Source organism: Theobroma umbraticum, unplaced genomic scaffold, assembly GCF_002168275.2.
Source record: "Theobroma umbraticum cultivar Fairchild unplaced genomic scaffold, ASM216827v3 scaffold_12.1, whole genome shotgun sequence".
NCBI classification, from domain to species: Eukaryota; Viridiplantae; Streptophyta; class Magnoliopsida; order Malvales; family Malvaceae; genus Theobroma; species Theobroma umbraticum.
The window spans coordinates 777,527-794,318 of record NW_018397269.1 but is presented as its reverse complement, the minus strand read 5'-3'; the positions used below and the strand labels follow the sequence as shown (position 1 = coordinate 794,318).

The following is a 16,792-nucleotide window of genomic DNA, read 5'->3' as shown; positions in this document are numbered from 1 at the left end:
AGACAAGAGAAAGAGAGGAGTAGAGAATTGTTGTTTCTTCCATGTTTAATTTGCCTCTGCGAACTCTCTTCGACTTTAATTTATATGCTGGGAAGAAATGAAACGAGAGAGGGTGTAATGAGAGTGTTATATAGGAAATAACTGCAAATATCTGGAGCCTTCTTTCAATTGTGGAATAAAGTACGGGTGGACTTTTCCTCGTCCGACTTTCAACATGGAGCGTATATAATTACGGGTCTTTCTTGGCTTATTTCCCCTTTGCCCCTCTCTTTCGTGTTCTACATGACAAGCTCTTTTTGGTAGACTTTTACAAGCTTCTGTTCGGAAAAACAAAGAAATAGTATTTGAAAAGATTACAAAATTATCTAAAAAAATTTAAAATTTTTTGTAGTATTTATTATTGTTAATCAAATTCATGTATTTTTAATCTAAGTTAAATAAATTTTTATAATTAACTATTAATTAATTATTATTAATTAAAATATTACTTATTACATAGAAAATAAAAAATACTATATATCCATATCATTATATTATATCAACCTATCATGTTATTATTTATCTAATATATTATCATGTCACATAAATTGCTCATAATGTAAGTAACATCTTAACTAATAATTGTTAATCAATTATTAGTCATAATAACTTATTTAATTTAAAATAAAAATATAAGATTTTAAAATAATTGATATTTATTTAAAAGTTTCTGAATAGTTTAAAAACTTTTTAGATATTTTAACTTAAATAAATATTAAAATTTTAATGTTTAAATAAGAGATCTCCATATATGTGTATTTATTATTAAATTAAATATTTCTAATTATACCTAATTTTTTGTTTGCAAAATTGTAAAAAAAGTGGCTGTCGTAATATTTTATAAAAATTAATATAATAAAAAAGGTCGATGCTTGTCTAAAAAATATAAGATAAAATACCTTTATCTTTTAAATTTTGATCGAAATTACATAAAGATTCAGTAATTTTCGAAACGAATACTCTGTCTCAAAATTTTTTTTTTCGTTAGATACATAGATCCAGCTGTTAGTTAACTATTAGTAATTTTTTTCAACTTATTGATATAATAATAGTAAAAAATAATTTTATCTTTAATTAATTTTTATAATTAAATTATATAATTTTATTATTTTTTATTAATTAAAAAAAAAACTCCTCACTTGAGAGCACCGAAGCTCCCTTGGGGAGCTCGATTGAGGCTCCCTAAGGGAGCATTGGGTTCCCCATGGGGCCTTGGGAGCCCTGATTGGGCTCCCCTCCTTTGGGAGCATCGGTCTGTGCTCCCCTAGCAAGGGGAGTTGATCGGCGTTGTTTTTAATATAATAATAATTTTTTAAATTAATAAAATAATATATTTTAATTTTTTATTATTTTTATTAATAGTGTTTTTAGTCTTAGTACGAATTGTTTATTTTAAAAATTAATAAATTTTTACGTAATTTCAATTAAAATTTTAAAAAAATAAAGATATTTTATCTAAAATATAATAAGCCAATATAGAGTTGAGGCTATATATGATGTTGCCAATTAACCCAATAAAAGGGAGTTAGAACTAAGTTGATAAGATGAATGACATGTCATCATCTTTAGTAGGCCAACATTGAAGAAACAAAAAAACATTTTATACAAAAAAAATTAAAGATTTCATTAAAAATCTTATTTAGATTTGTATTTAAATTAAATATTTAATACGTGGAAAGTAGATCACTTTATAGAAATTTTAATTTATTGGAAGCACTTTGCACCGTTTGATTTGTGATTTTGCTGTAAATGTAATTTTACATGGATATCGAATTGCAATCGTGGTAGGGGAGGTGATTCCCTCTTGAATTGGACAGAATGTTACTTTCCCATGTTCAAACCCAAAACCACTACACACTATGGGTTTTATGGTTTTGGCGAAACTCATCAAGTTTTTACGCTGATTTTGTCTGGCCTCATAATGCATGACAGGACATAGGGACCAAGTCTAAGGAAGCTTGGGACAACTTTAAAAGAGAGTAGATTGCAAGCGAACAAGACTTTTTTATTGCTTAGGAAAAGCCTAAGAGTTCCTTTGTTAAGCTTAATGTTGATGGCAGTGCGAGATAACAACCAGGATTGGCAACAGTTAGAGGTGTAATATGAGATGCCAGATTCTTTGTTAGCCATTCAGAAGTTAACTAATAAGCATTTTATTGCTTTGGACCTGAATGCTCATCTCATCAAGCATATAAAACAGAAACTTCAGTTGCTTTGGGAGTGTTCAATTTCTCAGGTTGTTCATGAAGGCAATTAGTGTGTCAATTGAACGGCCACACATCATGAGAATTTACATTTGAGATTTAATATGTTGAGTTCACCTCCATTTAGTATCTATTCTCTTTTATTTGGGGACATTTTAGGTGTTGCTTAACCTAGAATGATGTAATAATTTCACTATGTATTTATTCTCATATATTTAACACACTTTTTTAAATCTAAAAAAAAAAGTCATATTAATTAAACATAAAAAATGTTTTCTTAATAATAACACATTAAATTTGTAAATTACATATATCCGAATTCGGATTCAAGTTCCTCTTTTCTAAAATAAAAAAAATATCCTGTTAATTTTCAATACAGATAACTCAATGTGTCATTTTCACAATTAGGTTAAATATCTTTTATAATTTCACTATTTTTATTTAATTTTAAATGTAAATAAAAAATTATTACAACAAAAACAACAACTAAAGTCAAGAATCAAGACTTTAAAATGAAGACCATGTTAAGAAGATTGTTTAAGAAATAACAAAAACAAAATTTAAAGAAATCAAGCTAATAGAATAGAATAATAATTTACTTGTTTTGAACTTTTTACCTGTGTTCAAGAAATAAAATAATTCTTTTATTATTAAAAAATTAAAATACAATACAATATCTCTCAATATCTTTTCAAACCAATTCAAAAATTTCATGTACACTCTCTCTCAACAATACCTTATTTGATTGACAAACCAAATATAAAATTAAACGAAATCTATATGACATTGAGACTTAAACTTGAAATTTTAAATTTAAATTATAATTAAAAATGGTTAAAATATGTCACTGTCTACACTATCAAGTCAAGGCATATATGTGAGTGTCTCAATCTCACTGTTCCTTATCTTTGCGAAAGTGGTCGTAATTAATGCCCCAAGAAATGGCCGCCGCCATGGCTACTAATCAATGTTACACAGCGTGCTCAACCAGGCGTCAGCGCTTACGTAATACTCTTCTAGCAAGGCAGGGACACCTCTCTGTGATTGAATCTTCCTCTCCTTGGACCATCAATTTCCACTCTCCTATGCTTCATTGCACAAACCCACCACTCCATATTTTTTGACCACATCTTCACGTGCTTCTGGGGACACACTCATAGCTTTTCCTTTTTCTTTTTGTAATTTTTAAACAAGATATATTTATATTTAATATTGTGTTAAATACTTTTTTTAAATTAAAAAAAGAAATTTAAATTTTATTTGAAAAAAAAAGTCATATATCAACTAATAAGTTAAGTATTTGAATACTAACATTAAGTTAAATACTTGAGTACCAGACATTTATAATTTGACATCATAATTATTCAGAGAATCATGTCTCTTCCCAACTTACATAATATGTTTCTATTGTGTTAGAGGTTGAGGATCTCACCATTTTTCTACTGTTGATGAACGTTGACCTCCTTTGTTTACATGTTGTTTTTGTAATTAGTGTTTTACTTTAAAGCAAAGAAATGTGTTTTCTTATAATATATTTTAAAGAATTGTAAATAAATATCCAAATAAAAATTTATTTAAATTTTTTAAAATATTTTAAGACTTTCTTTAGATATTATGCCATTATAAAAATTCTCCCACAAGTCAGATTTACAGAAATAAACAAAGCAATATGCAAGGTAGCTAGTGAAGGCAAAAAGAGGTTACACAATGCACTAATGAAAAGTGATGCTTTAATGTTTTTTCTACAAGTAATTTTTAGTTACACATTAAGAGGCAAACAGGTACTATATATATATTCCTACTCTTTCCGTCTCAAGATCCGAATCTAGGTTATTTATTATATATATTTTTAGTATGACAATTCACAGGTACTATATATTTATTATATTTTTTTGTACACATGAAGCCTCTATTGAAACTTAAGCTATACACATAACGAGAGATAACCCTTATTATTACACGTTGCACAAATTGTATTTACTGGAGAGTTGCTTAGAAACATAAGACCATGTTAAATAGTTCCGGTGAGAACCTTGTTGACAATGGGACGAGCTTTACACATGGCTTCTAATGGCACGACTTTAGGCATGGTGGTTCCATCACCTTCAGCCATGTCAACTTCTTTCTCACCAACTCTTTCCCATTCAAAACATTGGATCAATGAACCCAAGGTCAAGCCCACAACTCGTAGAGCCAAGCCAGCTCCAGGACATGCCCTTCTCCCTAATCCAAAAGGCATCAGCTTGTTTGATTCCCTCTCTCCATTTCCATACCTCTCAGGCTTAAAACTTGTCGGATCATCCCACAACGTCGGGTCCCTATGAATAGCCCATGCATTGATCAAAACGATCGTGTCACGTGGCACATCGTATCCGCATATCCTGCAATCAGTCGACGCCATGTGTGGGAGTAGGAGAGGAGCTGAAGGGTTCAACCGAAGGGTCTCAAAGATGATACTTTGAAGGTATTGTAGCTTGGAAACATCAGATTCATCAATCAAATTTTCTTGACCAATTTGACTATCCAGTTCGGTTCTAGCTTTCTTCAATACATCTGGGTTGTTAAGCAAATTGGACATTGCCCATTCCAATGTGACTGCTGATGTATCAGTTCCGGCAAGCAACATTACCTACAAAATATATAATTTCTACCTGTAAATTATATTCTCATAAAGATTAACATCTATGCACAAGTTAAAATAAAACACTTTCTTCAATGAATTCTATATTTCTTCTAGAGAAGACAATGCAAGAGAGAGGTCAACAAGTAACATAAAAGTCGTTGATATAAGCTCATTGTGTTTTTGTCAGAGCACCGACTTATCTTTCGTAGATAAGCCATCGTGTGGAGTCAGCCGTGGCACCTTCCAGTTAATACCGATCTTTCCACAAAATTTGGATTTTATGAATCATTGACTTGGACCGGTTCCAAAGTGGTCCACATATACAAACCACCGGCTTGGACCATGCCTATCATGAGTCATCATGAGCCGTAACTCATCCCTCACTGGCAAATTCCAGTGCGATTTGACTGGGAGGAAACCATTCTGAATATGTTAATATTTGCATGCACGTGCAATTTCCTAAACCAAATAAAACCTTTGCGAATCGATAATTAATACTACTAATTAAAAAACAAAAAATCTTTGGGCATCCATTAACTATTAGTTTTTTTTGTCGAGACCTGTTTTGATTTAATATAACCTTTCAATTTCATCCCAAAAAAGAAAATAATAACCTTGCAATCATGAGTAAGACACTAAAACATAAGTCTTATTAGCTAGTTGCGACTAGCTGAAATTTTAGTTTGTCCATGATAGAAAGTTAGTATGATTGAAGATTGTTGAGCAGTAGAAATCGTGTCGGACATATTTTATATTTTTGGCTTTTGGATGTTACCTATGCCCATCTACATTCACCGTCACTTGTCCGTTTTAATGAAAAAGAAAATTGGAGTGGGACAAAATTCTTAGCCTCAGGACTGAAAATAATTCAACCCAAATAAAGCTAATGTTTCAGTAGAAGCATCAAAATGTCCTTCCGTCGTTCACCAAAACAATTGAAAATATTATATGTAGAGCTCTCATCACGAAAATCCCATTACTAGTTTTGATTTTTTTTTTTTCCTTAGAGAAGGCTAAATTTAATTTCTGATTAGAGGTTGACATCCTAAAGGTAGAAAACAAGGGATTAACAAAATGTTCTTTGTAAAGGCAAAACTATATTTATTTTATCCCTAAATCCAAACACTATGGGGTTTTTTTATTAAACATTAAAATTAATATAACACTTTTGAGTATTTGATTTGTGTGATAAGTATATATATAACTCGCCAAAAAGTGGGATTGGAATCTCCTCTTTCTAAAATAAAAAACATAAGAATTTAAGGGAGTGGTCAAGGCTCTTACAAGAATTAGGCCTTTGATAAGTTGATCAGTATAGTAATCAGGCTCAGTTTGTTGCAAAGAAAGAAGATGATCAATCATAGTATTCCCTTGCCTCTTAGCTCGAACCTCGTCAGTCAACTTTTGCCAGAGCCGATCCATCCTCTCTCCAAGATTCATCAATTTTTTCAAGTAACTCCTTCCACCAATCCAATTCAAAATGGGCAAAAAATCCCCTGGATGGGCAACTCCTCCACTCGCAAAAGACTCCTCCATTAGCTCCCTAAATTCCTTTGCCTCTCCGTCGTCCGTTACACTGTCCCCACCATGGTACCTCTTCCCTGCTACCATTCTCATAATATTATTGAAAGTTAAGTCGACAAACAGAGATTTTAACTCCACCTTGATGAATTCTTGTCGACAGTTGCCATCACTCGATAGTTTCATCAACAGTCGCTTGACTTCATCTTTTCTAATGTTTAGAAAGGCGTTCAAGCGACTAGATGAGAAGATTTCGATGGCACTAATCCGACGAAGGTTGCGCCAATGATCACCGTAGGGTGAGCCAACGACCGTGCTCCAATTGTAGCCAAGGTACTTGCCTAGGAGTAACTTGGGGCGGTTAGCTAGAACGATATCGTTTTTGGTGAAGCATTCCTCGGCTGCTGTTGATGACGATACTACAACTACAAGGCGGGAGCCGAACCGAAGGGAGATAATAGGGCCATATTTTTGGGAAAGACCATGGTAAAAGCGATGGATGGGTCTTTTTATAAGGTGGAGGTGGCCGAGAAAAGGAAGAGAAGGTGGACTTGGAGGAAGGTTTTGTTTGGAAGTTTTGATTTGAAACAACAACTTGAAGCAAAAAAGAAGAAGGATAAGAGAAAGAGATGAGTAAAGGACAGTTGATTCTAGTTCCCTGTTTACAATTTTGCTAGTTTCTTTCTTGAGCTCAATATGAAGGGGAATTTTCTTTGGTAGTATGGAAGCAAATGAAAAGAGCTTGTTTGGTACATGTATATAGATAGAGCTTAAAACATGTTTCATGATTTATTGTAGAAATTAAGGAAGGGACATAAGATAGCTGTAGACATCTTATTTTGTTCTTGTAGTTTTATTAATAGATTAAAAAAATAAAAATAAATAAATAAATTAAAATTAAATTCAAAAATATTGATATAATATTTAATGAAAGATATTAGAGAATCATGACAGATATCTTAATGAAGGATAATAGGGATCACGACAAATATGCTCCTTGACTTAGTGATATAATTTTCTAATCTAATTCCCTTACTTTCCTTAATCATAAGACACTACAATCTTGATTTAAGCTTTACACTTTATTGTACAAATCGTTTTCTTTTTATGTTGACATTATGACTTGTACATAAATGGATGAATATTAATTGAATAAATCATTCAAGTGAGTATTCAAACTCCTCATGGTATTAGAGCTAGCCTTTTCAAGAATACATTTTTTTCTCACTATTGTTGATGATTATAATCGAGCAACATGGGTTTTTCTTATGACGCATAAATCAGAAACTAGAAATATTTTACTTTATTTCTTTCAGTGGGCCAGGACACAGTTTAATGCACAAATCAAGATATTGTGAATAGACAACGGTTTGGTATTTAAGCATGAAGATTTGGTGAATCATTATTTTGAGCATGGCATGAAAAGGCAAACTAGTTGCACAGCCAATCCTCAGCAAAATGGTGTGGTGGAATGCAAACATCGCCACCTTTTAGAAATAGTACGAACACTTCAATTTCAAGCCAACCTTCCCATCACTTTTTGGGGTGAATGTGTACTCACTCTAGCATTTTTGTCATGATCCCTATCATCTTTCATTATAATATCTATCATGATTCTCTGATATCCTTCATTCCCCAAGGGCTATACACAAATTGAAGGGGTGGATTTCCATGAAACCTTTGCTTCAGTTGCAAAATTGGTCACAGTACGTTGTCTTTTAGCTATCGTTGTAGTACCTTATTTGGAGTTACAGCAATTGGATGTCAACAATGCCTTTCTACATGGGGATTTAGAAGAAGAAGTCTACATGAAAATACTTCAAGGTGTTGCTAGAAAAAGGGAGCAGTGTGTTTGTCGACTCAAGAAAACTGTGTATGGACTTCGTCAAGCATCACAAAATTGGTATCAAAAGTTCACTAATTCCTTACTAACCATAGGATTTGTTCAATCGCATGCCAATCATTCTCTATTCATGTACTCTGCCAAGGAGTCATTTGTTGTAGGATTAATCTATGTTGATAACGTTATACTAACAGGGACTGATGCACTCAAGATTTCCTAACTAAAGGCTCACTTGAATCGTGAATTTCTTATTAAAGATTTGGGCAAGCTGAAATATTTTTCGAGCATTGAGGTGGCACATTCTTTATCCAGCAGTGTCTTGAGCCAATGGAAATAGGGGCTTGATATATTGGCAGATAGTGGCCTTACTAGTTGCAAGACCCACTTCATCACTTATGGACCAACAGGTCAAGCTCGATCCTAATGAAGGACCACTTTGCTCAGATCCAGGGCAGTACAGAAGGTTAATTGGAAGATTATTATAAGTCACCTCCACAAGACTTGATATTAGTTTTTTTTTCAACATAGCGTGTAATAACTTTTTTTTTCAACATAGCTTGTAACAACTTTTTTTAACCATGGTGTGTAACATATTTTTGTACATGACATGTAACAACAGTATTTTTTTTTAACATGGGATGTAACAACCTAACCATGGCGTGTAACATATTTTTGTACATGACATGTAACAACAGTATTTTTTTTTTAACATGGGGTGTAACAACCTAACCATGGTGTGTAACATGTATATACATGACGTGTAACAACTTAACCATGACGTGTCACACGTTTTTATACATAGCGTGTAACAACCTAATCATGGCATGTAACAACCTAACCATAGCGTGTCACGTATTTTTGTGCATGGCGTATAATAACTTAACCATGACGTGTAATATATTTCTATACACGGTGTGTAACATCCTGACGTGTAATTTTATTAAGGGTAATTTTATCCAACTTGATTAAAAATAGTTAAAATTATAAATGAGGCTATTTTTGAAAACATCTTATTTTTAAGGGTTATTTTTTAAAATACCCCTACTATATATTTAATGATCTTCAGCTATTTCAATAAAAAAGATTGCATTTTCTTAATTTTAAAAAAAAACCTTAATTGAATATTTAACTATAGGCCCTTGAGGTTAGTGAGCCATCCTTGATTTAATTTTTTGCATCAGACTTTGAAAATTATAGATTTTTGTTTATTGTCATCACGTACATGAAGCTATTGGCCATTGCCTTGGTTTTTGTTTTAATGGCCTCTAAAGTTCAAACAGGATTATAGATTTTCTAAAGTTCAAACAGGATTATGGATTTTTGTTTTTACTTAAATGGTTTCCTGCAGATTTTGATTTTATATGGTATCAAATTTAGATCATGTCATACATAAGTTTGGTATAGATCAGTCCGGTATGTTTTATGGTGTTTGGCGTCTGAGTATGATGTAATGTAACGCTATCTTTTGTGGGTAGCAGTGTTTATATTGGGCTATATGCTTTGTATCAATTTCTCCGTATGGCCATTTGTCTTGGCAGCTGATTTATCACTGTCCTATTGGCTTTTGGTCATGCCCTCGTTTTTCAGGGTGTTGATCGTCTTTGATGCTTGATAATAAATCAGTCTTGATTGAGAAAAAAAATCGGTTTCAATTGAAACTTGGGAATTGAATCCTCTGTTTATTACTGCTATAGTTAAACTTAGATTACTTCGATTGCTGTAAAGGATGTTGTTAATGTAGTAGTTATATTAACTTTTGTTAATTTAATTTTCATAATAATTGAATGATCAATGGGTTCAAAAATCAGGAAAAAACTTGATAACACCATCGTTGCTATTAGATTCAATTTAATGAGTCGAGAGAGGATTTTCCCTGAGTTCATCCCAACAAGTTTATTTTAGCGATGCTGGCACTTAATATATAACAATTATATACAATCCAAATCATCCAAAATATAATAATATCGACAATAAAATTGTACAATGCACTAATGGTGTCCTGCTACAAGATTATGTACACTAGCTAAGAATTCAAAGCCTATTTTTGCAATATGTTCACCATATTTATATCAAATAAACTAAACATTCTCCTTGTACAATACCTTATTCACGATAGGGCGAGCTTTACACATAGCCTCCAATGGCTGAGCTTTCGGCATGGTGGCATATCCCGTTTCCTCTCTCAGTCATGTCAACCTTGCCTTCATGCATTTCAACCCTTTGCGCCCAGCTTTACAATACGCATTCCGATAAGTCAATGATCCAGAGCTTAATGCCCACAGTCCAAATGCTGGCTAGGCTTGCTCCTGGACATGCCTCCTTCCCAGTCCAAATGACATGAGCTGTGTGTGATTCTCCTTTCTCGTTTTCGAACTCTCTCCGGCTTGAAACTTGTTGGATCATCCCATAGTTTTGATCCCTATGAATAGCCCATGCGTTGACCAGAACGATCGTGTCACGTGTACGATCGTATCACCTATTGTGCAATCACTGGATGCCATGTGGTGGAACCAGGAGAGGAGCTGCAGGGTATAATCGGAAGAGTTCGGATATGACGCTTTGAAGGTATTCAGTTTGGAAACATCGATCTGGCTCATCAATCAGTTTTCTTGGCCAATTTGACTGTCTATTTCAGCTCTAGCTTTCTTCACACTCTTCTGGGTGGTTAAGCAATTGCACATTGCCCACTTCTAATGTGACCGCAGATGTGTCTGTTCCTGCAAGTATCATCACTGCCCACAATAAAGTTTGTTTGTTAACATGCATGCCAATACAATAGAACAATAAGAACTAAGATAAGAAGTTTCATGTTTGAATAGTCGGAAAGGATGATGGTTGTTGTTACAAGCCCAATGGACTTTCAGCCGTACAAACAACGAAAACGAAAAGGACAAAAGAAAAAGATTCAAGTTCAATAACAATATGAGCCCTTTCAAAATGTCGTCAGTGTGATAATGAGGCTCGGATTCTTGCAAGGAAGAAGGTGAGCAATCATACTAGGATTTTCCTGCCTATTACTTCGGTGCTCATCAATCAACTTTTGAAAGAGCACGTCCATTCTCTTTCCATGCTCTTATCCTTCTTTTCATACCATTGACCGATCCAGTTCAACATCGGAAAGAAATCTGCTGGGTTTGCTGCTCCACCATTCCTAGATCGCTCTGCTATTAAGTCCCTAAACTCTTTTGCTTCTGCTTCATTTGTCACTTCATCTCCATAGTACCGCTTCCCTGTTACCATCCTGATGATGTTATTGAACGTCAACTCAGAAAGCATAGATTTCAGCTCCACTGTCGTGAAGTCTTGGCGCGAATCACGCGATGTTTGAGCAACAGCGCCGATTTCGTCTTTTCGAACACTTATTGTTTGTTTAGGCGACTTGATGAGAAATCAATGTACTGATTCGACGTAAGTTGCGCCAATGGTCACCATAAGGCGAGGCATAATTTGGTAGTAGTGTGAGCCTAGGTGCTTCCACCGGATTAACTTGGGGCGATTAGCCAAATAATGATCGTTCTTGGTGAAGCATTCCTCGGCTGCGGCAAAGATATACTACAACTGAAGTCGAGAGCCAAGCTGGGAGGGAGAAGATAGGACGTATTTTGGAAAGAGTGTGGTAGGAGCGATGGATGGGGGTTTTAGGAGGTGGAGGTGGCCAAGGATGGGAAGCGAAGTGGCTGGAGGGAGGTTTTTGTGGGATTTTTGGATTGAAAGAAAGAAGGTTAAAGAAATGAGGAGAAGACAGAAGAAAGAGAGGAGTAGAGAATTGTTGTTTCTCCATGTTTAATTTGCTTCTGCGAACTCTCTTCGACTTTAATTGATGATGGTTTTAATTTATATGCTGTGAAGAAATGAAATGGTTTTGTTTATATATATTATTGAGAGCGAGAGGTGTATCAAAGTGTTATCCAAGAAATAACTGCAAAAATCTGGAGCCATCTTTCATGCAGAATAAATATGGGTCGCATCTTCCTCGTCAGACTTCCTAACATGGAGGAGGTATATAATCCCGCGTTCTCCTGGCTTATTTCCCATTTGCCTCTCCCTTTCGTGTTCTTCAGGACTAGCACCTTTTTGCAGATTTTTACGAGCTTAGTTTTGTCGGTGTCTCGATCTCACTGTCCCTTACTTTGCGTAAGTGGTCGTAATTAATCCATGTTATAAAACGTGCTCAACCAGGCGTCAGCGCATACGTGATACTCTTCTAGCAAAGAAGAGGAGGGATACCTTTCTATGATTGGAACTTCCTCTCTTTGATTGTTACGTCTTTATCAACTGTCAATTTCCTCTCTCTCATGCTTCATTCCATCAACTCTCCTCTCCATATTTTTTAACCACATCTTCACATGCTTCTTAGGAAACCACTTATGGCTTTTCTTTTCTTTTTTTGTCTTAATTTTTAAACAATACATACTATATTTAATAATTTTTTTGATATCTAATTAAATGTTTCAGTACGAAAAGACTATACTTTGGCATTGTAATTATCTTTACAATAACCATGTTTCATTCTGAATTACTTAATTGATACATCTTAAACATATTTTATTATGTAAAAAGTCAAAGATCTGAACATAATTTTATGATTTATTGATCTCTCTTTAGTTGTTGCATTTGTCATTAGTTTTTTACTTTAAACAAAAAAAATTATAATATAAAGCACAAAATACTTTGATAAAATTATAAATAAATATTTGTTTTCAATTTAATTTATGAATTAATAATCATTATCTATAATTTGATGGAGAACTTTATTCACAATAGGGGGAGCTCCTCAATTTCTTAACTCTTTTTACTTTCAATTATATATATATATATACACACACACATACATATATATCTTAAAATACTCATCTTGAAGTTAAGATATACGTAAGACTTCCATCTTATATTTGAGGCAATTTTTCCCTTGACTAGTCATTGACGAACTTTGTTTAGTGAAATCACCAGCAAGATTTTGTGATGCTGATATGATTCAATAAAGGAATTCTTCTACAAATAATTATTGAAGGTGGATTCATATGGGGAGATAATAAAATCTTATTAAAGATATATTTTTTGAAGCTTAGGCTACACACATAACGAGGGATAACTCTTATTGCACAAATTGTATTTACTGGAGAGTTGCTTAGAAACATAAGACCATGTTAAATAGTTCCGGTGAGAACCTTGTTGACAATGGGACGAGCTTTACACATGGCTTCTAATGGCACGACTTTAGGCATGGTGGTTCCATCACCTTCAGCCATGTCAACTTCTTTCTCACCAACTCTTTCCCATTCAAAACATTGGATCAATGAACCCAAGGTCAAGCCCACAACTCGTTGAGCCAGGCCAGCTCCAGGACATGCCCTTCTTCCCAATCCAAAAGGCATCAGCTTGTTTGATTCCCTCTCTCCATTTCCATACCTCTCAGGCTTAAAACTTGTTGGATCATCCCATGACGTCGGGTCTCTATGAATAGCCCATGCATTGATCAATACGATCGTGTCACGTGGCACATCGTATCCGCATATCCTGCAGTCAGTCGACGCCGTGTGTGGGAGTAGAAGAGGAGCTGCAGGGTTCAACCGAAGGGTCTCAAAGATGATACTTTGCAGGTATTGAAGCTTGGAAACATCGGGTTCATCAATTAAATTTTCTTGGCCAATTTGACTATCCAGTTCAGTTCTAGCTTTCTTCAACACATCTGGGTTGTTGAGTAAATTGGACATTGCCCATTCCAATGTGACGGCTGATGTATCAGTTCCGGCAAGCAACATTACCTGCACAATATGTAATTTCTTCCTGTAAATTATATTCTCATAAAACTTAATTATCTTAAACAAGTAAACACTTTCTTCAATGGATTCTATATTTCAAATAAAGAAACTATGCAAGAGAACGGTCAACATGTACCACAAAACTAATTAATAGAAGCTCACTATGTTTTTGTTAAAGCACCGATATGTGTTCCGTAGCAAATTTCATTTATGTTGATAAGCCATCGAGTGGTGTCAGCCGTGGATCCTTCCAATTAATACTGATTCAATCAATCTCTCTCCTCAAAATTTTGGATTTTATGAAACAGACTGACTCTGATTCTGATTGGTTCCAACGTGGTCCATATATATGAACCAGAGGTAGAGGGAAGGGGCAGCAGGGACCCCGCGCTCCTAAAATTTTAAAATTTAATAATTTTTTTTTCAAATTTTGTAATTTTATTTTTTAAAAACATTTATAATTTCATCTTTACAAATATTAAAATTTTTATTTTTATCTTTTAAATATAAAATTCTGACTCTGTCATTGATATGGACCATTGACGACCACGCATGTCACGAACCTTATTGCACCATCACTCATCGCTCACTATCAAACAGCAATGCTATCTGACTGAGAGGAAACCATTTTGAATATATTAACAATTACACGCACATGCAATTTTGTAAACTAAATAAAAACTTGGGTATCGATAAGATCAATGAAATTTTACTGAGCTAATTAATCAGCTACAATTCATAGGCGGGGTATGACTAAAAATATTGTTGCAAACTATTAATTAATAATTAATGCCTGTTTTGTTTTAATATAACTTTTCAATTCCATCAAAAAATAAAATAAAAACCATGGAATGCTGAGTAAGACACTAAAACATAAGAAATTAGCTAGTTTATTAACTACCGGAAAAATTTAGTTTGCCCAAAACTATGCATGTATCTTATCCCTAGATTCAATTACCTTTTTCTTATTGAACATAAAAATTAGTGTAACACTTTTGAGTATTTAATTTAATAATTTTGAATATTTAATTCAATAATGGATGCATATATTAATTACGCAAAAAAATCAGATTCCAATCCCCTCTTTTTTAAAAAAAAAAAAAAGAAAGAAAGAAAGATAAGAATTTAAGGTAGCGGTCAGGGCTCTTACCAGAATTAGGCCTTTGATAAGTTGATCAGTATAGTAGTCAGGCTCAGTTTGTTGCAAAGAAAGAAGATGATCAATCATAGTATTCCCTTGCCTCTTAGCCCGAACCTCATCAATCAACTTTTGCAGGAACCGATCCATCCTCTCTCCAAGATTCATCAATTTTTTCAAGTAACTCCTTCCACCAATCCAATTCAAAATGGGCAAAAAATCCCCTGGATGGGCAACTCCTCCGCTCGCAAAAGACTCCTTCATTAGCTCCCTAAATTCCTTTGCCTCTCCGTCGTCCGTCACACTGTCCCCACCATGGTACCTCTTCCCTGCTACCATTCTCATAATATTATTGAAAGTTAAGTCGACAAACAGAGATTTTAACTCCACCTTGATGAATTCTTGTCGACAATTGTCATCACTCGATAGTTTCATCAACAGTCGCTGGACTTCATCTTTTCTAATGTTTAGAAAGGCGTTCAAGCGACTGGATGAGAAGATTTCGATGGCACTAATCCGACGAAGATTGCGCCACTGATCACCGTAGGGTGAGCCGACAACCGTGGTCCAATTGTACCCAAGGTACTTGCCTAGGAGTAACTTGGGGCGGTTAGCTAGAACGATATCGTTTTTGGTGAAGCATTCCTCGGCTGCTGTTGATGACGATACTACAACTATAAGGCGGGCGCCGAACCGGAGGGAGAAAATAGGGCCATATTTTTGGGAAAGACCATGGTAAAAGCGATGGATGGGTCTTTTTATAAGGTGGAGGTGGCCGAGGAAAGGAAGAGAAGGTGGACTTGGAGGAAGGTTTTGTTTGGAAGTTTTGATTTGAGACAACAACTTGAAGCAAAAGAGAAGAAGGATAAGAGAAAGAGATGAGTAAAGGATAGTTGATTCTAGTTCCATGTTTAGAATCTTGAGCTCACATATGAAGAGGAATTTTCTTTGGTAGTATGGACGGAATGAAAAGAGCTTGTTTTGTACATGTATATATATAGAGAGAGGTAAAAATGTTTTTCATGATTTAATCTAGAAATTAAACAAGGGACATAGGATAGTTGTAGTTATTTCATTTTGTCCGAAATATCTTGTTAATAGATTAAAAAAATAAAAATAAAAAAATAATTAAAAATATCTTTAAAAATATTGATATAATATTTAAAAGCCTCCACAGTCCAAACTATATATATATTCAATACATGTGATGTGGATGGATGAGGGGGCCTTATAAATGTTTTGTTGGACTGTGTCTATCTTTTGGATAGTTGATTCTAGTTCCATGTTTACAATTTTGCGAGTTCCTTTTTGGAGCTCAATTTGAAGAGGATACGGACAGAAATGACAGGAGCATGTCCCGCAAACCGGCTAGAGAGGGAAAAACGTTTTTCATGATTTAATCTAGATATTATTTTTTCAGAAAAGTTGGTATAATTTGAAATTGAATTTGTCATATGCGTACTAGAGGTTTTTTTTTTTTTCTGAGACTTTTCTATGTCCTATTGGGTTTTTCTATCTAGCATAAAAGAAAAAAGTAGACATAATATTTTAAAAAGTTTTAAATTATTGAAAAAAATTCAAATAAGTCTTTTAGATTTTTATTACGTTTAATCAAATTTTTATATTTTTATTTTAAGTCAAATAAGCTCGTGTTACTAATAA

At 34.0% G+C, this 16,792-nt stretch overlaps 2 protein-coding genes and 1 pseudogene across 2 annotated transcripts; all 3 read right to left on the bottom strand.

Annotated features, from left to right (window-relative positions):
- Positions 1-4,176: 4,176 nt before the first annotated feature.
- On the bottom strand, positions 4,177-7,193 carry LOC110425700 (cytochrome P450 81Q32-like). The gene is made up of 2 exons (XM_021440654.1): positions 6,151-7,193; positions 4,177-4,872 (listed from the first exon to the last, which is right to left on the bottom strand). The coding sequence occupies exons 1-2, from the start codon at positions 7,171-7,173 to the stop codon at positions 4,255-4,257; spliced, it is 1,641 nt and encodes a 546-aa protein (XP_021296329.1). The 5' UTR covers positions 7,174-7,193; the 3' UTR covers positions 4,177-4,254.
- A 2,965-nt stretch (positions 7,194-10,158) lies between these two features.
- On the bottom strand, positions 10,159-11,923 carry LOC110426013 (cytochrome P450 81D11 pseudogene; annotated as a pseudogene).
- Positions 11,924-13,209: 1,286 nt separating this feature from the next.
- LOC110425702 (cytochrome P450 81Q32-like) lies at positions 13,210-16,120 on the bottom strand. Its single transcript, XM_021440655.2, has 2 exons — positions 15,143-16,120; positions 13,210-13,995 (listed from the first exon to the last, which is right to left on the bottom strand). The coding sequence occupies exons 1-2, from the start codon at positions 16,037-16,039 to the stop codon at positions 13,378-13,380; spliced, it is 1,515 nt and encodes a 504-aa protein (XP_021296330.1). The 5' UTR covers positions 16,040-16,120; the 3' UTR covers positions 13,210-13,377.
- Between the last annotated feature and the right edge of the window lie 672 nt (positions 16,121-16,792).

Bases quoted from the DNA above. Each gene is read 5' to 3' on its own strand.
- LOC110425700 (XM_021440654.1), bottom strand. From the start codon at position 7,173: ATGAAACATGTTTTAAGCTCTATCTATATACATGTACCAAACAAGCTC. The intron at 4,873-6,150 runs GTAAGAGCCTTG...TATATTTTGTAG, and splicing joins TTATCAAAGGCCTAATTCTT to GTAATGTTGCTTGCCGGAAC.
- LOC110425702 (XM_021440655.2), bottom strand. From the start codon at position 16,039: ATGGAACTAGAATCAACTATCCTTTACTCATCTCTTTCTCTTATCCTT. The intron at 13,996-15,142 runs GTAAGAGCCCTG...CATATTGTGCAG, and splicing joins TTATCAAAGGCCTAATTCTG to GTAATGTTGCTTGCCGGAAC.